At 51.8% G+C, this 25,045-nt stretch overlaps 1 protein-coding gene across 1 annotated transcript in view; it reads left to right on the top strand.

Annotated features, from left to right (window-relative positions):
- Positions 1-16,378, top strand: part of FAM167A (family with sequence similarity 167 member A) — a 32,861-nt gene extending 16,483 nt beyond the window's left edge. Inside the window, exon 4 of the mRNA XM_059071382.2 lies at positions 13,360-16,378. Coding sequence (XP_058927365.1) covers positions 13,360-13,623 — 264 coding nt within the window. The 3' untranslated portion in view covers positions 13,624-16,378. The remainder of the gene's footprint in view (positions 1-13,359) is intronic.
- Positions 16,379-25,045: the final 8,667 nt, after the last annotated feature.

Raw genomic sequence — 25,045 nt, 5'->3', positions numbered from 1 at the left:
GGGTCAGCCGCCTTCCAGAGCCTCCAGTAACTCCTGGCCCCACAGGGTAGGCAGAGGCCTGCCTGCTTTGCTGGGCAGCATCCTGAAAAATAAATCCCCTTTGGGGCCCGGAATTCCTTGTGAGTTAAGATAAAGAACTGGGGCCAGGAGGGCTCAGGGACTCAGGTATCTGATTGATCAGACATCTCTTTTGGTTTTAATCTTTGATGTTGAGACTGTTTCTCAAAACACACGTCTCCACTATGTGTGTCCTGGTAACTGGAGCGTTAGTTGCTTGCGGAGAAGACGCGGCCCGTGGGGATTCGCGCTGCGTCTCCAGACTCGGGGTGCTCTCGGGGCATGTAAGAGGTGAGGACGGATGGACACGGAGCTGCTCTTTAAATCCCTGAGGCTGCACTGCTTTGATTTGTTTTTCATAAAGAGGAACAAAAAATAGTCCCGTCAATCAAGGATTCAATTTGTTGGCTTTGGGTTCATTTGAGGTCGGATTGCTTCTGGGAGTGGAGGCTTTTACTTTCTAAGTAAGTTCGCATCCCGCTTGGGTCCCCGTTGGGCGTGGAAATCAGAGAAGGCGTTTCCTGGGTGTGAACCAGTAGGGCATTCTCTCAAGTTGTCCCCCACGCCCTCCGGATGAGAGCCGCCCCTCAACCCCGGCTGTATGTTACACTTACCCGGGAAGCCTTGAAACCCCCAAATCCTAGACTACGCCCCAGACCAGTCAAACCAACATCTGGGGGTGGGACCCGGGCGTCAGTAGTTTTTCAAGCTATTTTCAAAGTACAGCCTGGGTTGAGAACCACTGCCGTAGACCTACAGGCCGTGCTCATTTTTCTTGCCAAGCCCATTGCGAGCCAAACAGCACGAAGTGCCCCGGCCGGAGCACACCGGCTGAGGTGAGGAAGGGGGGCCAGGCCAAGGGCACCCAGGGGTGACCTACGTACGGAGTCATACACCGGCAGGGAGAGGAGCGTTAATCGTCAGGACTAACGTGGCTGCCTAGGGCTGTTGTAAATAAGTACAGGGAACACGGGCATTATTAACAATGCTTTACATTTGCATATTCTCCCCCTTTCCGTGCTACTTCTCTGTGCTACCAAAGGTGGGTAATAAGCATGATAATAATAATATCAAGATTTGTTACCAATTGAGTGATTACTGTGTGCCAGGTGTTTCACGTGCATGACTTACCTCTTCTGAGTGTCACATCACCTTCCTATTGCCCCATTTTACAGACGAGGAAACTGAGGCTCAGAGGGGGAATGTAGCAATAAGTGAGAGGGTAGAAATTTGACCAGTGGCCTGTCTGGTTGCCTCGCCCAGGCTCTTCTTAGCCACTGTACTACATAATGTCTTCCAAAGGCAGTTGATTTTGTTCCGTGACTTCACAAAGGTGTTGGCAGTCAGTAGGTGGGACAGAGGGAGAAACAAAATCGAGAGTCCGGCCCTCATGCTGTGGTCTCTTTTGTTCCTACAGCAGACCTGTGCGATCGCTGTTATGTCTCCATTATACAGATGAGTAAACTGAGGCTCGTAGAGTCAGACGACCTGCCTAGAATTATATGACTAGTAAGTGGTGAACTCAGCCTTCACCAGTGAGAGTAGAGCTTTGGGGAGAAAGGCAGGGGGTGAGAGGTGTCCCTCCCACAGGGCCCCATCGGGCAGGCCTCCTCCAGCTGCAGGTAGAGAAACTCTCCAGCTCTACTGGGAAGATTCTGATCTTGTTCAAATGAAGATTCTGATCCTACAGGTCTGGGATGGGGTCCACGGTTCCAAATTTCCAACAAGCGCCAAGGTGTAGCGCTTGCTATACTGCTGGTCCACGGACCGCACTCTGAGAATCAAGGACTGAAAGGCAGGCAAGACTGGGGTCAGAGAACCAAGAAGGGACCTCAGAGGGAACCCCCTAGGGTCCCCAAGCCTGTGCCCTAAACCCCGTCCCTGCTGGAACTGTCCTTCGGGATTGGGCTCAGCCAGTGCGCTCCGGGGATGAAGCCACATCATCCCACACCGAATGGTCCAAGAGCTGAATTAGTTCAGAAGACTTTTAAGTCTGAGGCCAGAGCAGCCCAAACGCAGAGCAGCAGGCAGGCCAACTGAAACGTGAAGTTCTGCCCGCCCCCGAGATTAAAGAGTAACAAAGGCGACCTATAAAATCCTTTGACTGACTTGAAAACAGAGTTGAACATTTGATCAACACGCCCATGCTCCTGTTTTAAGTCTCAGTCAGAACATTAAACTTCACGCCACTGTTTTCCCTAGTTCGTCATCTGTTAACTCATTGAAGGTGTCATTAAAAATTAACCTGTTTTTTAAAAATGGTGATTTCAAAAGTGGTTTCAAATAACCTTTGTTTTATTTTAAGCCCAGAGTCAAATTTTCTCTATACCCGGGCAGGCTCTCTCTACCGATCTATCAGCTTTTCATGTGGCCATGGAAACATTAAAAATCTGTAACTCAGTCAGCTGTGTAGCTGTTTGCCCCATGTGATGCCAGACTCAATTGGCTGGGAGTTCGGGCTCAGTCGTGGGTTTGTGCCCTGAACAGGTCTCTGGCCATCAAGAGCTCCTACCGGAGCAGTTGATGAAACCAGCGAGGTTCTTGCTGTCAACGCTGACCCTCCTAGAGGCAGGTGATGTCGGGTCTGGAAGGACAGGCAGTCCACCCCTGTCTCCTAGGAGGTTAGCTCAAAGGCAGAGAGCGACTGCCTGAATCTTGGCTTATTTCCAAGGCCAGAGAGGGTCCTAGCAGCTCCCTCAGGGTCCACCCTTCCTCTCAGCTTTCACTGCAGGGAAAGCGCAGTCACTCCTGACACCCCCGGGGACCTGCAAGTAGAGGGTTTTCCTTCAGAGTAACACGCTGGGAGTACAAGGAGGGTGGGAACCCCTAAGCCCTGTTAGCACTGCTCCTCCAGCCAGGAAGGCCTGACCTTCAGCTCCCCGTGCATTCAGGAAAGGTGTCACCATCTGGCCACGGCGGGCAGGGCTGCCGCCTCTGTGCCCGGCGGCAGCTTCGGGCCACCTGACTCCCCAGGCTGAGACCCAGCATCGTTTTTCTGGGGAGACCGACTCGGAGCCTAGTGAAGTGGCCCTCTGCAACTCCGCTTGAGCCAGGCTGCTCCTGCTGCCAGAGGCCACAGCCTCCGGCTTTCCACCTTCAGGGTGGCCTCACCAGGTCCAGGTGGCCCGGAGTGGGGCTGGGGCAATGCTTCAGGAAGGGGTGAGCTAGAAAGGACGTGGCCCTGAAGCTGTGGGTCTCAACCCTCTAGCTGAGCCTGAAATTCAGAGCATGTCACAAACCTCTGATTGCGTTTGGCCCCAGAGCTTGCAGCCCAAGAGAAAAAGGGCCACTCCCTTCTGCCTCTCCCTTTAGGCCTGCTCAAACGGTCCCCTTGCCAAAATCTGAAGGATAAAGAAAAGGGAGAAATCGTCTACTTGGCCTGTGCGGTGCCAAAACTAAAACCAAAGCAAAACATTCCAGCTTCCTAAGGCGTTGTCTTTGTGGCGAGAATCCCTGGGCGTCAACAGATATTTTTCTTTTCGCCTCATGCAGGTGTTTGATCCCCACAGACAGAGCCCCCGCCCCCCCACACCGCCAGAAAGGTGTTTATGGTTGTTAGAAAAAGGGAAAGGAAATCTGACAAGTTTTAGTTATTCTAAGGCCTGCCATGGCAGGAGGCCCGTAGCCCTGGATCCAGCTGGCCTCTCCGGGTTAACCCTCTCTTGCCTGTGCTGCCCACTTGACAAGCACGAGACTGGTGTGTCCAGGCACAGCCCTCTGAGGCCAGTGTTATCCACTGCTACTGAATGATAGCGGCCAAATGAGAGTTCACGCTCACTGGGCATCTTCTGATGGGGATGGACGTGAGAGGCGTGCAGGTGATAGCCATGTTAGCCCCGCCCATCGGGGGGAGCATTTTATGGTCCTCAAGGCACGTTTACATACAGTATCTGAGTGAGACGGCTTGGAGGTATTTGCTATTCCCGTTTTACAGATGAGAAGACTGAGGCTCAGCAAGATGATGAGCCTGAGAGTCAGAGAGGTTAAGTGACCTGCCCAAGGTCATATGTAAAGGTGTGGCTATAAGCCAAGACACAGAGCTGCATCTCCTGGCTCTGGACCCAGATCTCTTTCCTTTGTAGTGGGTACAGGTGCTCACATCAGATGTTCAAGTCAGTGGACCCACGAGTTGTCAAAAAGCCTGCATTTGAAACTCTGCTGATTTCAGAACGGTGGGGGGACTTCCCTGGTGGTCCAGTGGTTAAGATTCCAACCCTCCAATGCAGGGGGCGCAAGTTCAATCCCTGGTCGGGGGATCTAAGTTCGTGGTGCGGCCGAAAAAAAAAAAAAAAAAATTCAGGCCTTGATTTTAGAACGGGACACGTGTAAGGGGTCACAGAGAGTTATCAGCAACACCTCATAACAACCCTATGGCAGGGATGGGGGCAGCCATGCCCGGTCCATAATGAGGATAATAACTTGCTCAGAGCTACCCAGGGAGCTGCTGGCTGAGCTGGGGTTTGATGCACAAGAGTTTCTAGCCAAGATGTCACTTTGCCAGAGGCTAGGTCTCCTCGGCCCGGTGGACTTTGAAATTAACCAAGGGGGAAGTACACATCCCTAACTTCCTTAGCAACCAAATCCACGCCTCCAAGGCTCGACTTTAGCCTTCTCCTTTATTCCCATTCCCATTGTCCTGTAATCATTAAAGCCCAGCTCCTCGGAGGGGCACCCTCCCAGCTGTGGTAACTGCCCTCCAGGCTGGTGTGTCGCGACTGCTGGATCAGGCACCCAGTGCATTGGGTAAAACCGCGGATCCCTCCCAGCCCTCTGTGGAAATTCAGATGCCATACGGCTGGGACTTCACATGTGCCTGCAGGTGATTCTAACGTGACGGGGGCCAGTAACCGGTCACAGGTGGAGTCAGCAAAGCATGCAGTTTGTAACTAGATTAGACATCCCGTCAAGTTCTACCTCATCCTGGCTGTGTGAGTTTAGGGAACCCCTTTAGCCTGGCCCTGGGCTTTGTCATTGTAAGGCGGAGATTATACATCCCACCCGGCAGGGGGTTGTGACGGGACAGTGAGGGGGGCATGGAGGTCAGAGAGCACCTGCCGGGCTCCTGAAGTGGGCAGACGCTGGGCATGCACATCCACGTGCCTCTTCTACGGTGGCACTATTGCTACCCCCACTTTATGGGTGAGGAAACGGAGGTAAAGTGGCTCGCCTGTGATCAGCCAGCAGAGCAGGGACCGGAGCCCAGATCTGCCGGCCTCGGAACCCCCGCCGCCCAGCCAGGGGCTCCCGAGGTCAGAAGAGGTGAAGGCGCGTGGTGCTTCACGAGGTTTGGGGCCGTCGAAACCGCAAACGTAGTTCATGAGTTGAGCGGTCAACACGCTGTCTCAACCCCTGGAACTCTGGCTGTCGTTCTCCAGCGTTTCCCGATTCTGCACTCTTTCAGTCACTCTGCTGCCTCGGAGAAGGACACTCGTTATCCTGACACAGAGGGTGGCACACAGGGTCTCGGGACTGTTCACGTCCGAGGTGCCCCTGGGCTGGACTGTCCGTTTCTGAGGGGTGTGTTGTTTTACAGGCTCTGGACCCCCCCTTGCCCCGGGGCTCCTCCAGGGGCTGAAAAGCCGGCACTGCCCCGAGGTGTTGGCCGTGTCCCCAGGCTCAGGCGTGAGCCAGACTCAGCCAGCGAGCTGACAGAAGCCAGGGAAAGGCCACCGGGGCTTCCTCCAGGTGGCTAAGCCCTGGGCAGCAGGGAGATGGTTTCCAGAGCTGCAGCGAGGGTCGGGCACTCCGGGGACACCGCTCCCGGCCGCTGGCAGGGCCAGGCCAGGCCCCGAGGTGCCCAGGAGCCGGGGAGGGACCCGGGTGGCAGGCGGCCCTGGCTTCTCTACCTCCCACGTGGTTCCCCCCAAGGGCGGGCCCCCCCAACCCCCCGGCACAGGGACTGAGGAGGACAAAGCCTCCTCCTGCCAGAGCAACTGCTTCTTGCAGTGCTGGTTACAACTATGGACGGAGCCATCGGTGCTCGAGCAGGAAGGAACCCAAGGGGTGGTGAGCCTTTATTTTTCAGCCAGAGAGGGAGATGGGCGGAGAGGTCTTGCGAGTGTCCACTGGCAGCTGCTGCCCGTGGGCTCCCCTGCCCTCTCTGGCCTCTCCCACGCTCCGGCCGGCGGCCCCACGTCGGTGCTGGACACACTGCATGGCGCTCAGCCGACCCCGAGGTTTCCTGAGCGCCCAGGGTGTGCTCGGACTCACCCCCTAACTCTGGCACGTGAAGGGGACCCAGGTCACGGACACCCCACGGGCACAGCAGACACCCACCTGAGATGGGCTCTGAGTCCAGCCCAGCACTGAGGCTGCTGTGAGGCCCCTCCCGGGGTGAAGCCCAAACCATCGTTCCCCCTAAGGAGGCAGGTTCCAGGGTAACGGAGTGTGAAATGACTTGGGAGAGCTAATGGCCTTGCTCACACTTGCAGAGAACAGATTTGCTTCACTTCCTTTTGAAGGCACAGGTGGGAATCTATATACAGAAACCGCAGGCGCAGGGGCACCTTAATCACTCATAGGAGACCTAGTCCCACGGGGCTCGCTTCCTGACTCTTGGGCAGCGAGGGTTCCTGGCTGCTTCCTGGGCTCACTCGGTGTCAGACGTGAAACTCCCAGCCCATCCGTTTCCAAGCCGGGGAGCCCAGAACCCAAGAAAAGTCTAGAAGTCCCAATACAGGCGCTCCAGGGGTCTTCTGGGGGCTCCCTAAGGGTGCCAGGCACCTCAGCCCTGTTCCATCACATTTGACAACGGCCCCGGCTAGAGCTGATCTCCACGCGATCCTTAATGAAGCGCTACTCCTGCCTGTGCTGGGGGGTGCTCCCTGCAGGTGGAAGTTCAGAAGGCAACCCAAGGAGCTCAAGCCAGAGCAGGAAGTGCCGGGGGGCGGGGCGGGGGTCTTGTCGCTGTCTACTCTCTCGCCTAGAGACACCCTAGCAGGAGAGGTGGGGGGCCAGCCCTCCCTGCAGTCTTGCTTGGGGCTCAGGGGGAATAGCTGTGCTGTGGGCCCCACTCCAGCAGCCTGGCACGGGGGGCACCACCCCGGGGCTAGCTGTTGCCCGGCAAGGCCCCCACTTGCTGTCCAGGGCAGCGGCAGGGAAGTTGGGGAAGTCCCCGGCCCACCCTGCGGGCCTGAACCCGTGGGGTCCAAGCTGAGGACACCCCTGCCTGGGAGATGCCTCCACGGCCAATGCTGAGGTGCTCCGGTGTTACTGGCTCTGTGACTCTGGACAGACCACTTGGTGATGAGACGCCAGTACGGCCCTACCGGCCCAGCCGGCCGCACTTGGTATTGATAATGATGTAAAGGGCGACATAGGTGTCAGGTGTGAGCAATCGCCCCCAAAGTGTGTGGGAAGCATGGGTTGGTGACTAGTTCTGCTCCAGGCAGTTGGGGAACAAAGCAGAATCACACTGTCCTCCAGAACTCCTAAACCTGGTAAGAGAGATAAGAATGTCGTATGGGAAATAAGAAAAAATAACTGACGGCTTAGCCCTGACTATGAAGAATGGATAAAGTGGAACTAATATTTGTGGAACCCCATGTCCCGGACCAAGTGTCTTATATATGTTTTATTTATTTAATTCTCAGAGCAGACATTATTATTATTGCACCCATTTCACAGATGAGGAAATTGAGGCTCAGGCAGCTTGAGCAACTTGCCCAGAGGGGCACCTCCAGTGAGTGGTGGTGAAGGACTTCGGACCTACAAGCCGATGCTCTGTTCATCCTACTCGAGGCCTCTCCCCAGGCCTGGAGGGCAGCCTGGGTGGGAAAGTCAGGGATGGTGTCCTAGGATTGTCCCACCTGTGGAAAATCAAGACCTGGCTCTAGGAGGATTGAACTCATTCATTCATTCATTCGATCAATGCCTTTTTTTTTTTAACTTAAAAAATATATTACTTTATTCCAACTTGTGTTTCCACCTCAGCCAATGCCTTTTGAGCACAAGGCCTGATCTCTCCTGCGTGTTTAACTGTCTGGCGAGGAGACAGGCAATGCCGTGTGTAGGTGTTGCCGTAAGAGTTATCTGTGGTTGGGGTGTCATCCAGCCTGCAGGGATTGGGGGCAAGGGCTGAGCTGGGCACGTGGATGATGGCGTGGGAAGGGGTGGTTCTGGGGGAGGGGACACAGACTCAGCGTGGCTACCACAAGGCGCCAGGGGCTCAGAATGGGAGTTCAAGGCTGGAGAGAGCAAGGGAGCCAGGAGGGCCGGTTGGTTGTACCTTTGACGGGTTTGAAGAAGGGGAGAAACCTGGTCGCTGGCCTCTTGACTGCAGGGCTGAGTGCAGAGAGTGGGAGGGGGGCAGGGAGGCGTGCAAGGATGCTGAGGTGCGGGCTGACAGGTGAACGTGGGTGTGCTCATCTGGGCCTGTCTTTCCCGTCTCTCCCCTCTCACAGAATTCCTTTCTTGGGTGTACGACGTCTAGGGCTCCCTCATGTCCAGGATGCAACCTTAGGAGGTGGGGGGAGGTGACAAGCATCCTCTTTCCACAAAGGGGTCACATCTCCAGCCCCGGGCCGCTCACCTCCTTATAGGCTGGACTGGGCCTGCCTTCATCCATTCAGGCTGCTGCAGCAAACCGTCTCCGACTGGGTGGCTGATAAACCACAGACATTCAATTATCACAGTTCTGGAGGCTATAAGTCTGGGATCAGGGTCCCAGCATGGTCAGGGGAGGGGCCGCTTCCGAGTTAAAGACTTCTCGGTGTGTCCTCACGTGATGGAAAGGGACGAGGGGACTCTCTGCGGTCTCTTTTATAAGAATAGCAATCCTATCATGAGGGCTCTACTGGCGTGACTGCATCACCTCCCAAAGACCCACCTCCTAATACCAACAAATTGGGCTTTAGGGTTTCAACATATGAACTTGAGGGGGACACAAAGATTCAGACCAAAGCAGACTAGACCCTAGAGCCTCTGGGGACAGACCTGGGGGCCTTCAGAATGCACCACCCTGTCCTTCCCAAAGGTCGGCCTCTCCTGTGCAGGTGGCCGTTTGGCCTAGGACCTTCGAAGTTTGAACACTGAAGACTTTATCATATAGTATGTAGAGCTTGACTCTTGCCACTGGGGACGGAGAGTCCCTGCTGGGGCCCGAAGCACCCCCTGCTCTCTGTCCTGGCTCTGGGGCTCTGCTCCGACTTTCCCTCCCGGCAGACAATGGCTCCAGGGGCATCAGGAGAACCCAGATTCAGCCTGTACCTGCCCCAGCGCCAAGACTGGGGCTGCAGAGCAAGCGGAGGCCGCAAAACATGTTCTAGCCTCTGCCTGAGTCAACAGCATCCCCTGGAAATCAGTTCACAAACCCAGTTTGGTTTCTAGGGGGTATTTGAAAAAAAAAAATTGAATTTTTCCCAGCGTCTGAGTCTGCCATGCAGCAGCACGCCTCAGTGGTAAACCTCACGTTCTTTCCTCACAGCACGTCTCTGGCTCTTTCTCGGAGGCCAAACCCAAGATCAAATCATGAATCATGTTTTTTCCAGGCTTCTATCTCTACACAACGCTGACTAAAACAATAACTGGACGTTCAGTTGAGCTAAGTCACGAGACAGGTTCTGAAAACTCCTCCTATGGTCCAAGATTAAGTCTCATAGAGAAGGGAGCATGTTCTGAGGAAGTGGCCTGGATTTTATACCCAGTCTCTCTTCAGCATCCGTCAGAGACTAATTGTGGCTGTTGGGCTGGGATCGCTTAGATTCCAGCCTCAGAAATCGGGATTGAACAGAATGCCCTAGATCACCTTGGGATCTTTGTTTTCCTGTCTGCCTGGACACTGTCCATGCCAAGAGCTGTAAGAAGCAAATAGATCATAAGCAATGCACCATATAAACTGAACAATATTGGCCAAAGAGAAGTAAGAGTTTCACCATGTAGGTCCTTTCTCTCCAGGCCTAGGTGCAGAATGTTGAAATTGGGCAGGGCCTCCCAGTTTTGAGCCTTTATTAGAAAGACTTAGATGCTGGCCCTAAAACTTGGCCCTGGTGACTCGACTATCAACATGAGTTTAATGCTCTCCCTGGCAAAGGCTCAGCTGTGGGATAGGCCGATTTCAATCCCCCCTCCCAGGGTGGCCTGCTGCCTCTGCAGGATAAAGTTACTTGTAGGATTCTCAGAGGCGCGGCTTGTAACTCCGGCAATCCTCTACTTGTGGTATAGTATTCGGTGAAAGGGTGTGTTCCCACGGGGTGAGAAAGCACACACACCACGGGGGTGGCGGCTGACCCGTAGCCCTATTGCAATAGCTGTGCTGTGGTCAGTGTTTGGCTGTAGCCAACACATGTTTGATTCTCTGAGTCAGATAAGAATGGCTCTTAGGAGAGGCTGGTTGTTTCTAAGGTGGAAGGTGAAACCCCAAGGGATCTTGGGGTTTCTGGAAGAAGTAACTAAAGGTGGTAATCAAGCTGCTCTGCAAGAGGAAGAGGGAGCTTTCTTGGGTTTTGCTTGAAGGGATAAGGGGGCGTGGTGGGCAGTGAGACTCTGAGAGTGGGGAGGGGCTAGAAAGGGAGCATCAGGGAGGGGGGCGGTCAGGAAACTCAGGACAGAAGAATCTAAGTGTGTAAGTGGTCTGCTGTGATGTCTCTCTATCCGAGCCCCATGGATCACTAGTGATTTCCTGGAGAATTAAAAGAGGGGCTGACTCCTGCCTCTGCACTGGCTGGAATAAAAACATTTACTGGCTGCAGTAAGACGGTGCAGAGAACAGTATGGCGGTTCCTCAAAAAATTCAACGTAGTATTAGCATAGGATCCAGCAATTCCACTTCTGGGTATACTTCCAAAAGAAGTGAAAGCAGGGACTTGAACACATACTGTGCACCTGTGTTCGTAGCAGCATTATGCACAAGAGCCAAGAGGTGGAAGCAGCCCAGACATCCATCCGTGGATGAAAGGATAAGCCAAATGTGATGTAAACGTTCAGTGGAATATAATTCAGCCTTAGAAAGGAAATTCTAACATGTGCTACAGCGTGGATGAACCCTGAGGCCATTATGCTGAGTGGAATATGGTAGTCACAAAACGGTAAATACTGTACTGATTGCACTTACACGAGGTAATTGGATAGTCAAATTCACAGAGACAGAAAGTAGAGTAGTGATTGCCAGGGGCTGGGGGGAGGGAAAATGGGGAGTTATTATTTAATGGAGACAGAGTTCCAATTTTGCAAGATGAAAAGAGTTCTGAAGATGGTTGGTGGTGACAGCTGCACAACAATGTAAAAGTACTTAATGCCACTGAACTGTACACTTCAAAATGGTTAAGATGGTAAAATTTTATGTTCTATGTATTTTAACACAATTGTAAAAATCCTGGGGGAAGAAAGCCTCTTTCTTAGCCCTGCACATTTTGCTCAGGTTTCTTCGGGGGCTGAGAAAACTCATTTCTATATGGATTTGGCTTGATTACAGTGGAGTTACCTCTTAAGCGGGGACTCAGCTTAGGGTTTAAGGTGTGGAGTCCCCCTTGGAAAATTCCTGTGTGGCTCACAGAGTAGGTGGGAAGGGGGCCAACACTGTTGCTTTTCCTTGTAGCCCTGGAACAAACACTGTGTCTTTGAGCACCAGGTGCAATGTGGATTTACATTCATGAGTCGTAACAAAATACATCTTGCGAGCCAGTCCTAGGGTGGGCTGCTCACGCTGTGATGGGCCCCCAGGACCAAGCTTACTGAGGAAACAGAACGATCAGCCTCTTCTGGTGTTGGCCTCCAACAAGTGGAGGAACATGCATCACCTTCCCCACTGGAAGCCGTTTCCTTCCCCTTATGCAGAGGCGAACGCCTCCAAGCTCAACGGGTATGTGAGGTGTCTCCACCGAGGTGGCCTCTGTCCAGCCCAAGGAACCTGGACAGACGCCTTACTATCAATCCCCCTCCCCCACCTTTCAGCTGACTCTGATGGGTTTTCAACACTGAATTGTCCTCTGACCTTGGACCAGACCTACTGGCCATAGAAAAATGGCCCCTTCCCCCCGCCCCCACCAGGCCTCCCTGCTGACCACATCTCACAGGGACTTCCAGACACCTGCTCAAACCTGAAATTCTCCACCTTAAAAGGATCTTTTCAGATTGAAGATGCAATTCCTGAGGCCAATTCCTTGCTTCAGATCTGAGCCATAGGGTTCCTAGCTTTCAAAGAGATCTATCTTCAAATGACAGGGTACCCCAAAGAGAAGTGGTTCAAGCCCAACTCACAGAAGACCATATTAAATAAAGCAGTGGTGTGAGCTGGCAGTGACTTTCAGACAAACTGGACCCCCATCTCCTTCAGAAGGGCTTAGGCAGCGCTGAGCCCAGATCTAGGCATGGCTGGAGGCTCCAAATAAGTGAATGAGTGACCAGCTGCCCTCCGGTGAGCCCGCCGGCATTGATCTGGCACGATTCGAGATCAGTACAATTTCTGATTGGCGATACATTTGGGTTGTGATGCCCAAGGATTGAGAACTAATGAACAGGACGCTATGAATTTCAACCCCGTTTTGCCATTAAATACTTTGCTGACCCCCAGGCAAGACTTTCTATCTTGGTTTTTCTCACCTACAGACTCTGTATAAAAGAGATCTGTAGGAGTACATCAAAACATGGAAGAGAGAAAACAGAGCAATGAAACGCTTATTGGTGAAGTCGCTCATTTTTCTACCCCGAAATGCACTTGGTTCCAAGGCCGAATTCTTAAGTGTTTAAAATGCATTTAAGACAGACATTCTTAAGAATGCAGACGTTCTTAAATGTTTAAAAAAATAATGTGACAGCATACCCACCACCCAACATAAGATACAGAACATCATCAGTAGAGTTGAAGCCCCTGAACACCTTCCCCGATTTCAGTCCCTCCTTCCTGCCCAAAGGCAACCGTGCTCCTGAATCCGGACAAACGTGATAGTCACTACGCTACAGAAATGACGCCCGAATTTGGTTTTTATCATATTCCCATGCAATTCTTGATACCCTTACTCCATTTATATATAACTGTAAACAATGAGACAGCTGGAAATACCTTTAAGCCAGGACTGACACGCATGTCTTCCGGAAGGATTCTGACACAGTATCTAGCTTAGCACAAAGGATTGTTTGCCAAAACACATCCTTATTTGTCACCTCACTCTCTGTGTCTTTTCACCTCCCTGAGCTGGGAACGGGCTACTCTCTCTAGGTGGACCCCAAACGGTGATGCAAGCCCCTCATTAGGTCTCCTGTTAACGGGCCTGGGCGGGTCCGGGACTATGGAGCTGAAGCACCGACCCCCCCACCCCTCTCCCCGGCCCAGCTCGGCGCTGACGCCTCCCCCGTCTTCCCTTGCAGACGGAGATGCGGCTTCAGGACCAGCAGCTGGCCCGGCAGCTCATGCGCCTGCGCAGTGACATCCACAAGCTGAAGATCGAGCAGACCTGCGACCTCCACCGGCGGATGCTCAACGACGCCACCTACGAGCTGGAGGAGCGGGACGAGCTGTCCGACCTCTTCTGCGACGCCCCGCTCGCCTCCTCCTTCAGTCTCTCCGCGCCACTCAAGCTCATTGGGGTCACCAAGATGAACATCAACTCCCGCAGGTTTTCTCTGTGCTGAGAAGCCCTACACGGGGCGGTGGAGCCGGAACGAGGGTCTGGGAGGTGGACGGTGGGGGGGGGCGTGGGAAGGAAGCTGAGGCCCAGCTAGCCGAGTGGGTCTCCCCGGAGGCAGGGCGTCCCCAGGACCTGTGACGCGTGCTCTCAGGGCCCAGCTGTGGAGCTCAGTGTCCCCATGCCTGGCCCTGGTTTAATACCCAAAGAGCCCTGCAGAAGGGCTGGCGCATCCGCTCTTCAGTGAGACCTGGGTCCCCAGGCCACACGTCTCATCCTCCCCTTAGTGACCCACATTCCTGTTTCCGGAATCACTGGTGCTATGACCTGGGAACCCAGAGGGGGTCCAAAGCTGTGATTCTTGCAGAAGGCTTCCCCAGGGGCACCGACCCCCAGGGGGAGGTGATTAGATGCCAGCCGCGCCCATGTCACTGTTGCTGTCCTCTAAGTCCTGGCTCAAATTCACCCTAAGTGGGTGACTCAGCAGCCGCGACAGGGACCCACCAGCAAAGGAAGACCAAAAGGAATAACGCGTGGCGCTTGGGGAAGCAGTCCCCAGAGCCGCAGCCAGCGCCCTGCATGCGGTCTTCGACCAGTGTGTGTGGCCCCACCAGTGTAGCTGGGGTGGGGGGGCGGGTACACCCGCCCTCTGCTGCCCGCTCTGGCCACACACACCAGTCCCAACCTCCAAAGAGCCCCTCTGCTGCATTGCCTCACCCCTGGGGCGTGCCTAGGAGTGGATTTCCCGGGGGGGGGGGGGCGGGGGGCAGCAGAGGCCTCCTGGTGGATTCCGACGGTGTCACCTCCGTCACCTTCGTGCCCTCCTCAGAAGCTCGCCCTGAGCCTCCACTGAGATTCTGTGCCTGACTCAAACAACTAATTTCAATGGAATCAGACTGTTATACTAACCTGTAGCTAACTTGTCGATAACTGTTTGATTTTTGTCCAAATGGCGAAGCCAGTGGGTAGGTCAAGTACAGAGGTTCAGGGTTTGATTTTAGAAGATTCTCCCTCAAGACGAGTGAGAGGATGGGCAAGGTAAGGACTGAGACCTCAGCAAGTTAGGGGGGTAACCCAGTAGAACGCCCCGTGCCGGGGGGGCTGACCTTTGACCCATCTAGCCGAGCCCTCTGCTACAAAGGGGAGTGAGGCCAGGGGAGGGGAGTGGTCTCCCTCAGGCTCCACGGCTCTTTAGCGGCTGTAGAATATTGATGTGTTAATAATAATCATTATTAATTACGCTACACAGATCACGTATCCATGAACTTGAACTCCAAAGATGGGACTAATGCTTTGCCAAACCCACGAACTGTCAACTGCCACTCTCCACTCACTCAGCCCCGTCACCTTCCATTGTGGACGTGCGGCATCCTGTTGCTCTGTCTTTCACGCTTCGTCTTCCTGTAGAATTTCACGGGGGCCCAGACACACTCACTCACACACCCCATGACCCCCACCGGCGAGCGGAGCGGTTGCTTTTCTCTCGTGGGCCAGGCGTGGGAGTTTGTGGATGATCGGTCCCTCGTTAGAAAAGAATTTGGTGTTTCCTTGTGACTTCCGAGAGCCGGAGGGCTTATGCTTCCTTCAAAGACGGTGTTACCACGTAGCCAAGATCTGTTTTTGCTTCGACGCTCAGCGGTGGCAGAAGTCTGGGGCGCAGAGCGTTTGTCCATGAAGAAGCCCTCAGTGGAAGGCTCGGCCTCCTCGGGCCGGCTCCTCCTCCGGCAGGAAGGAGGGAGGTTTCCTCTAGCTGGTGGTGCCTCTCCTCAGGGCTTCTGTATAAGCACTGCCAGGTCCGACAGAGGCGCGCCTGCCAGGCGTCCTCCGGAAGAGCCCTTGAGGTCCTGGGGTGACCGGCCAGCCCGCACACGCGCTCACTCTTCAGAATGGTGCACGTACACACACTTGAACCCACACAGGCAAGCCCATTCCACAACTGAAACAAAGGCCAAACTGATTAGTTTTCTTTCTAGGAACCAGTCATTACAGTAACTAAAAAAGCTGGGTCCAGCCACAGCTGAGTGATTTACCTGAATTTTGTCAACCCAGTTGAGTTGGAGTCAACTGGGCAATGTAGTTAGTTGCTCGGCTGACCTCATGATTCTTTGAGATCAAGAACACTTGATGGAATAGGTTTTGCAATAGGGCGCACTTTTTGGAATAGGTTAGATGTCTCGGCTATCGTGCTTAGTTCATGCCAAGGGAATTTTATTGGGGGATAAGGGGGGAGGAGGAGTCAGGAAGAGAAGTGCAGGGAAAAGACAGGTGTGTTTTCTTACTCACTGTCCAGTGTCTGTTGGCATCCTTATTTCCACGGTGAACACAGACAAGTAGCCAGGTCAGTTCAGCTTTGTGAAGTCCCTGCCTCCTGTGGGTCAAGAGATGCCTGAGTCAGTCGCAGCCTAACCTGCGTGCCCCGCTCCCCGGGGCAGCCTACCGGCTTGACCACGCGTATACGATACTGTTGCAGTTTTACTCATTATCTCCCCGTCTCCCTGCCATCCCTCAAGGACCCCTGGGTGTAAAACTCCAAGTCTCCATGACACTGCCTGGCAGGGTGATGTCTGACGCCTTCGTGGGCTCAGCAGTGATCACAGGCCTGGGGAGCCCGGGCAAGCTTGAGATGACCTGACCCAGCCTCAGGCCTCCTCCCTGTAGCAATACCAAGTGCTATTACGTAATCGATGGACAATTTATAATTTTATTTTTTACGATTGTTTGTTTCTATATTGCTGTTAGAGAAAGTGAAATTAAAATATTTCAAAAGAATATATTTGTAAAGAGGAGAAATGTGCTTCCTTTCACCTTGTTCCTGTTACAGCACACACAGGGCCAAGCACTAAATTGAAAGAGAAAGAAGCGGGAGGAGGCAGGGAGGGAGGCGTGGCTGGAGGAACAGTCACCCGAGTCACTCTCCTTCCTCTATGGCACCTTCCCCCAAGGAGTGCTGCTTGGTGGAATTGCCATAGGGAGCTTCCCGCTGTGGGCTATGTGAGCTCACGATGTGACATTAAGAGATGCAGGCATTCATTACTCCTGAATTTGACCAAGGCCAGAGCCAAAGCAAATCCACGCTCTCTTACATTTAGCCACTTCCAAAGGTGACTCTGAGTGGATTCAGAATATATGGGTCAAACCCAGAGCACTGCTGGATAGCGGACCCGCAGGACATGTATTTCAAATCACAATTCTATCATCCAAGTACGGGGCTTAGCATTACCGTCCCGTGTGGAGAGCTCGTGTCGGACTTTTTCAACATCTTAAGTGGCCGTGCTCAACGTGAAGCCTGCATGAGGATCACCTGGGAAGCCTGCTGCCAATGCACATTCCCAGGAAATTCCTGGGCTCCACTCAGAGGCTCTGGAGTGCAGCTCTGGCACGGGGCCTAGGAATCTGTTTTTAACAAACACTCCAGGAGACTGACGCAGGTGGTCTACAGACACTTGGAGAAACCTTTAAAGGGACAAAGCAGGCAGGGAAGGCATGTCTTGAATGGCTCCTGTCTCTTATTCCCGGGAGAAGTCCGTGTCTGCAGGTCAGAGCAGGTGTTAGGAATCCCATTCTGTAGAAGGAACAGCTGGAGAGAAGCACTCTAGCCGTTCCTTGAGATCATATCACCTGCTTACACCAAGCGGATGAGTGACTGGGATCTATTTCCTGCAAAGAGCTCCCAGTATGAACTGGCTGCATGGAGCACGGGTCATGAGCTGAGGGACGGAGGGGCACCTGGAGATCTGCCATCACCATCGGCCTTGTAGTTCAAAGGGCACTCGAGAAGCCACTGGGCCTTTCCACCCCTGCAGATGGGACCGCACCCTGTTTTTTCAGCCCCAAGGGAAATGACTCTAATTTGGCCTCCAAACAAGTGAAATACTTTTAAGTGCCACAGAGGAGGTAAAAGGTGACAGCAGTGCCCTCCCTTGCGTGGGAAGGGGGCTGCTTTTAACACGCGGTCAGGGGATGCGAGTGACTTGGACGCCCATGGACAGGGTGACACATGGTCTGATTTGGGATTCACTTTGGGCCCTAGTGTGGGATGTATTTTGGATACTTTGGAGGTAAAGCCAACAGGGTCCACTGGTAGCTTGGATGTGGAGTGTGCAGGAAATAGAGACTAAGGATAGCCTTCTGGCCAGCAGCTGGATTGGGGGGTGGGGGGCTTACTGAGATGAAAAAGCCTGAGGGGAGCACGAGTTGGGGAGACAGGTAGCATTAACAGTGCCGTCTCAGCCGTGTGATATTTAAATGTCTATCGGGCTTCCCTGGTGGCGCAGTGGTTGGGAGCCCGCCTGCCGATGCGAGGGACGCGGGTTCGTGCCCCGGTCCGGGAGGATCCCACGTGCCGCGGAGCGGCTGGGCCCGTGAGCCGTGGCCGCTGAGCCTGCGCGTCTGGAGCCTGTGCTCCGCGACGGGAGAGGCCGCGACGGTGAGAGGCCCGCGTACCGCAAAAAAAAAAAAAAATGTCTATCAAACATTCAAGCAGGAAGTGAGTACGTGGTTGGCTATAAGGACCCAGACTTCAGGAAAAGGCCAATGTCAGAGGCATAAATTTAGGAGTGTGGATTTGGGTGTTGGGATGATATTAAAAAGCACCATACCTGGACAAAGTCCTCTAGGAAGAAAGCGTAGACATAGAAGACGGGGCTAAGTACAGCATCGTGGGGACTCCAGCACCTAGGGGGTCTGAGAGAGAAATAAGAACAGTCACAGGAGACTTAGAAAGACCACCTGGTAAAGTACAAGGAAAACTGGATGAAGGGGGCATCGGGGAGCCTTAAAGAAAATGCTTCAAGGAGACAGTCGTCAATATCAAATGCTGCTGAGAAATCGAGGAAGAGGTGGATAGAGAGATAAACAGTGTTTTCAAGGAAGATGGAGAGCATCTGTCTTTTATTCCAACGGTAATAGCCCTTTCAGTCCAGGGGTAGGGACAAAAGTCCAGTTGTGTGGGTTGAGGAGAAAATGGAAAGTGAAGAAATTGACTCTTTCAAGTCAGTTTGCTGTCAAGAGAGCAGAGAAATAGGAGCTGGACAAAGTCATAAAGTCAGGGAAACAATTTTTGGCTTCCTCAACAAAATAAATACATATTAGAGTGCACTGTATATTAACAATGTATCAAATCATAATACAAATGTATAATAAAGGTGCCAGCATCTAAGACATGCAAATGGCAATAACGTGTTAGGAAGGGAGAAACTGACGGTGCATGAGAGAGAAGAAGGTAATTGTAGCAGTGAAGTTCTTAAGGAGGAGAGAGGGGGCTGGCTGGGAGGGGACTAAAGACACCCCTTCCACTGTAGCGAGAGGGAAGGCTGAAGGTGAGTGGGTTAGGGAATCTCTGGCGGGAAGAGGAGGAGGGTCCCATTGGATCCCTCCTATTTTCTCTGTGAAATAGGAGAGTGACTTGGAGGCGGGGGAATGTTGGAGGTTTGGGAAGAAAGAAGTTTTGAAATAATTCTCTCAGCGAATGGGCATGTTCATTTATTAGGAAGGATAGTCAAGTCACCCAGCAGTGCTGGCTGCCCATTTGAGGCTTGTGGTCGTTCAGTGTGATGCAAATCCAGTGAATGTGGTTGCATGTTTTTTGGGGTTTTTTCTTTCCCTCCAGAAGTGGTCAGATGCCACGGTGCCCACACAGAGCAGGCAGACGGTGGCAAGGGGATGTGTCAGGCAGGTACACGGGAGGACGAGGAAGCGAAAGTTGAAGTGTTTTGCAAAGGAGCAACCGTACTATTGAACCAAGGAATCCAAACCCAGTGAGGAGGGAAGAGGGGACATGAGGACACGGGGGCGGGGGTGACAGCAGTGCTAGAGCGGTGGGGTCCACGGTTGGCGGTCTCGGGGCCATCTGGGGCTCGCTGAGCGACAGGGCTGGCGGAGAAAAGCTGAACAGAAGGTGCTGATCAGAGTATGGGGACAGCAGAGGTGACATTTCAGGGCTGGTGCAGCTTCTTCCTTCACAGACACAGCCTGATGCTACAACAGCTGCCTGGCGGCCCCAGTAAGTGTGCACCTCATGTGCTGGTGGCATCAGTCAATTCTGAGACCGCCCCGGCCCCTGCAGATCTCACCCGTCTTGTTTAGAAAGGGGATTTTACGCTCTGTCGACAGCATTCTCTTTGGCTTCTTGGCAAGAGCAGAGCACCCCCCATTCCGAATGCTCTCTGTCACAGCCCCGAGTCTGCAGTTGTGATGGCCGGAGAAGGAGGACTGGAGGAGGACAGTAGTGTGGCCCTGCCAGGACACACAGGCCGGTACAACCGGGGGCCTGTCTGATGGGGACCGCTCAGGCACACTGAAGCTCTCAGATAAGGCTATTTTTAAATACCCTGTTCGCAGGCTCAAAGCAAACAGCGGTGGAGACAGCTAGGCAGTCTCCGAGGGAAACTGACTCAGGAAGAGAGACCGCAAGCGTTGGGGGGCTCTGGACAGCTGTCACCCACACTCACTGCGAGGAGATAAGTCCGCCGGGGACATTTCCTGACTGGCAGGGACAGGTGCCAGGAGTGGGTGGGAATTCCCTGGGAGATAATCCGGTAAGGCGTGATTCAGCTCTGCAGGACTGGAGTGTTATTTATTTCCTAAACCATTCTGTCAAACAGGGAATCCCTCAATCCAATCGCTCTTCCTCCTGCCCCCTCCTCCACGTGGGGACAACTGGAGCCTGAGAAAGGGCCACTTGTCAGAGGACATCCAGGGTCCCGAGGGACTCTGCCTCCTTCCAGAAAACTCCCCTCCCCGTGGGAGCCGGCCTGGGTACCACCCACTGCCCCGAGAGCCTCCCCGGGATCGGACGCCCCTTCGGGGTGGCACAGGGCTCTCTGCGCTGTCCCATTGCACCAGGCGGGGTGGGCAGACAGTGGAATTGTTCCAGTGTCCCAAGCAGGGGAGGACCTGACCCGGGGCACCCAGGCTTAGGAACCACTGGAAGAGTCAGGGAACGTGATTCTCGGAGCTGTGCTGGATTCCAGCAAGCTCGGCAGGCGTCGTTTGGGGCTTCTGGCAGCACCTGAGCAGCTATTCCCAAGAGGTCTTCTGTCTGCCTGTCTGCCTTCCGCCACCACTGGGTTTTTACTCACACAAACACCCCCTCCCGGAACACTTCTGACACCAGATGTGTGAGTTTCCCACCCCAAACGATCCTGCAGTTCCTCTGCAGACACCAGCTGGGTGTTCTACGACTTAACTCAGTTTGACACAATCCGCACACAAAATGTCGTCTCCTGTATCCCCTGTCCCGCCCGCAGGGCCTCTGAGCTCGGATCCCGTACCCCTCTGTAGCAAAGACAAGACTGAACGAGCCATCATAAAGATGCAGCACGGTGCCCAGGAGGTAAAAAGCAATGCTCTGAAAGCAAGTTTCTGTTAAAAGTTTCCAGCCACTTCTATCTCTAGCAGAGGACACGGTGAGTCTCCCTGAGAAAAACCGTAGGAGTGGTTCCTTTCAGGGAAGTGGGTGAGAGGGGGTCAGCCACCACGCCCCTGGGGAAAGGGAGCCAGAGGGGTGGGCAAGCTGCATCGTGCCAGAAGCCTCCCGAAGAAAACGACCTTGACTCCTTTACAGATTCAAAAGCACCTCTAAGGCCCAAGCCTTACTTCTTCAGGGGAGCACACACGTGCGGGTGGGACGCGCATCCTAGGGGCTGGGACACAGGGAGGAGGTGACGGCACCCACTTTAAGGAACAAAGCAGAGCATGAGGAGCAGCCTCTGGGAGTGATGAGTCTCAGGAAGAAGGGACAGGAGAGCGACTTACCCTGATGAAATGGGGCTGGAATTAAATCATATAAAATAACAAAGGGGGCTGCCCTGGTGGCGCAGTGGTTAAGAATCCGCCTGTCAATGCAGGGGACACGGGTTCGAGTCCTGGTCCGTGAAGATCCCACATGCCGTGGAGCAACTAAGCCCGTGCACCACAACTACTGAGCCTGCGCTCTAGAGCCTGCGAGCCACAACTACTGAGCCCGTGTGCCACAACTACTGAGCCTACGCTCTAGAGCCCGCGAGCCGCAACTACTGAGCCCAAGCGCCTAGAGGCTGTGCTCCGCAACATGAGAAGCTACTGCAATGAGAAGTCTACACATCACAACGAAGAGTAGCCCCCGCTCGCCGCAACTAGAGAAAAGCCTGCACGCAGCAACGGACACCCCTCGCAGCCAAAAATAAATAAATTTTTAAAAATAATAATAACAGAGGAACATGGCTTTTTATGGACCCCAAGCTGCAGGTGGGACACACCGTATGCTGTCAGAGTCGGGTGGTTTTATCACTCAGAGTACGATTTTTTTTTCCTGTTGCAAACAAAGAAGCAGGTCCAGGAGCTGGAGTGGCTGATCACGGTCACCGTCCGGTTGGTGCAGAGCTGAGACTGCACCGCGGTCTCCTAACTCCTCATCCTGGCTCTTTCCAACGCCCTCTCTTCCCTGGAGCCCTCCCACCTCCGAGTTCCCCCTTCCAACTACACAGAGAAGGAGGTCTGAGAAAACAAATCCGAGTTCTTCCCCCTGTAAACAAAAGGCTTTTTTTCACTTTATAATGCGGGCCTATTGAGTTAAGGAAATCCTAAAGTGCCCCCTGCTGGAAAAACAGAGGAATCTACTCACATGTGGAATGTCTTCCAGATACTGTAGCAGCGCCAATAACGTACACCTTGATACTTGCTTGTTTTCTTGACATTTGTGATTGGCATCACTTTCCACGTTTGCTGGAAAATTCAAAGTTCAAATGCTATTTTCCACCACTCAAAAACGGAGCTCTCTAGCGGGAGTACCCTCTCACAATTTAATTAAATTCTACAAATACTTTTAAAATATTTACTATGTGCCAAGCACTGTGCCAATTCTAGAAAAGCAAGGTGACTAGAAGCTGAAGGTTTATACAGCACTTTGGTTTCATTCATGCCATCTCAACTGAAATTCATGTTTTATGTCAGTTGTGGTACCCAATCCTTTATAAAGAAAATAAAATGGCCATTAACTTGAAAATAGGGTGATATGTTTTTAAATCTATTGTTTAATGTGGTGTTTTCATTCTCATTTTTAAAAGTTACAGTTCCTAATTAATGAAGCCATTTTCCTCATTACAACTGAAAACTGAGAAACCCTTACATCTTTCTATCACGAGCCTGGACTGGTCCAGATTGCCCCCTTGTTGGCCTTGCTCCATTTTAAAGCTCTAGCAATCTTTCTCAGCTTGCAGCTAAAATCTGGCTTTCTCTTCAAGAGGGAAATACTTTCTAAGATAGTAACTCATCAAGTAATTCAGTTTGCCTTTTCAACCCCACCCCCTGCTGATCACCTCTCTCTGTCTTTCCTCCCACGAGTCAGAAACAATATGACTGCATTCACAAAATGTTCTCTGTTCCTTATAGTGTAACTTTCCACATGACTAACTGTCCTCAGTTGATGTGTCTCAATTCATTTTATTTTTACAGTCTTGCTTGCTTATTTTTTTCTGCCTCTCTGGGTTGCTCCCCTCTCTAAATGGCCACCTTCCTTTCTAACAACCAGTTCATCTTCACCTTAATTATCCCTGGCAGCATAGCCAGATATAAATTTATAAACACAGCGGGTGGTTATAAAGTGCAGGACAGTCACTTCCCATGGCCTGAGTCACTGGCGCCCTCTGCTGGTGCTTCTTCCAATCGGCTGTGAATAAGGCAAGTCACCTGCAAATCAAGACTTGGCCCTTCCAGGCGTGGCCGACCTCAGTGTTCTTGGTGTGAAGACATCACACCTGGATCTCAGTTAAAAAACAAAACAAAACAAAACAAAAAACCGCTTGTGACACATTAGAGATAGCAGATGACAAGGGAAGACCGGAGCACACAGAGTCCAAGAGAGGAGCCAGAAGGTACGGGAGGTAAACCAAGTGAGACTGTGCAAGTCTTTCCCTTCTCTAGACTTGTCTATTTGAAAAAAATCCCTGAATAATTAGAAATTAAGCAACATACTATTAAATAACCCACAAGTCAAAAAAGAAATCATAATGGAAATTAGAACTATTTTAAGCCAATTGAAGTGGATACATAATATATCAAAATTTATGACATTCTGGCTAATGCAATAATTAGAGGGAAATTTGCTTTGAATACTTATATTAGAAGGAAAGAAAAATATAAAATAAATATTCTAATCACTCATCTTAACTTAGAAGAAAGAGCAAATTAAGCTGGAAGTAAGCAGAGGGAAGAAAAGAAAAACTACCAGCCCCCAAATCAATTAAATAGAAACAGAAAAACAATGAAGAAGATCAATGATACTGAAAGTAAATTAACTGAAAGGAAATTGAATTCTTAATTAAAAGCCTTCCCATAAAGAAAACTCCAGACCCAGCTGGTCTCACCAGTGCATTCTATCAAATATTTAGAGGGAAAAAGAATATGAATTCTCTGCAAACTCTCAGAAAATAAAGGAAGACACACTTTCCCATTCATTTCATAAAATCTTCATGACTCTGATACCAAAACCAGACAAAGACATTATAAAAAAGAAAGAAAATATTATCTCTCATTGAAAAAAAAATACTAGCAAATTCAATTTAGCAATATACAGAAAGCAAGATTTATCCCAGCTATTCGAGGTTGGTTAAGATTCAAAAGGCAATTAATGTAGTTCTCACCATAACAGGATAATTGAAGAAAAAAAGATCATCTCCACAGCTGTAGAAAAGACATTTGAAAAGTTTCTATTCTCATTGATGTTACAAACTATTAGCAAACTAAGAATAGAACACTTCTTCCAACTGATAAAGAAATATTTGAAAAATCTAGAGCTAACAGCATACTTAATGGCAGAAACTGAATCTTTCATCCCCGGTTTGGGGACAAAGCAAGGATGCTGACTCTCATGTCCTCTTTTCCTCAGTGAACTGCCTGCCGATGCAGGGGACACGGGTTCGTGCCCCGGTCCGGGAAGATCCCACGTGCCACGGAGCGGCTGGGCCCGTGAGCCACGGCCGCTGAGCCTGTGCGTCCGGAGCCTGTGCTCCGCAACGGGAGAGGCCACAACAGTGAGAGGCCCGCGTACCGCAAAAAAATAAATAAATAAAAGGCAGAAAGATTGGAAAGTAAAAAGTGAAACTGTCTTTACTGCAAACTGCATGATCACATATATGGAAAACCCTAAGGAACCTACAAGGAAAGCTATTAGGACTAATAAGTGAGATAACTAATGTCTCAGGTTACAAAGTCAATGTTAAAAAATCAATTGTATTTCCATATACTAGCAATTAGAAGTTGAAATTTTTAAAAATTAGCTTCCAAAAACATGAATAATTAAGTATAAATTTTTAAAATTTGGGGTAAGACCTATTCCCTGAGAAACATAAATATAAAACATTATTGAGAGAAACCAAAGAGACCCCAAATAAATGGAGACATATACCATCTTAATGGGTTGGAAGACTCAGTCTCCCTACCCAATCCATAGA

The sequence above is a fragment of the Kogia breviceps genome, chromosome 8 (genome assembly GCF_026419965.1).
Source record: "Kogia breviceps isolate mKogBre1 chromosome 8, mKogBre1 haplotype 1, whole genome shotgun sequence".
Lineage (NCBI taxonomy): Eukaryota > Metazoa > Chordata > Mammalia > Artiodactyla > Physeteridae > Kogia > Kogia breviceps.
The sequence above is the reverse complement of the archived record's forward strand: the minus strand, read 5'-3'. Positions and strand labels throughout refer to the sequence as shown.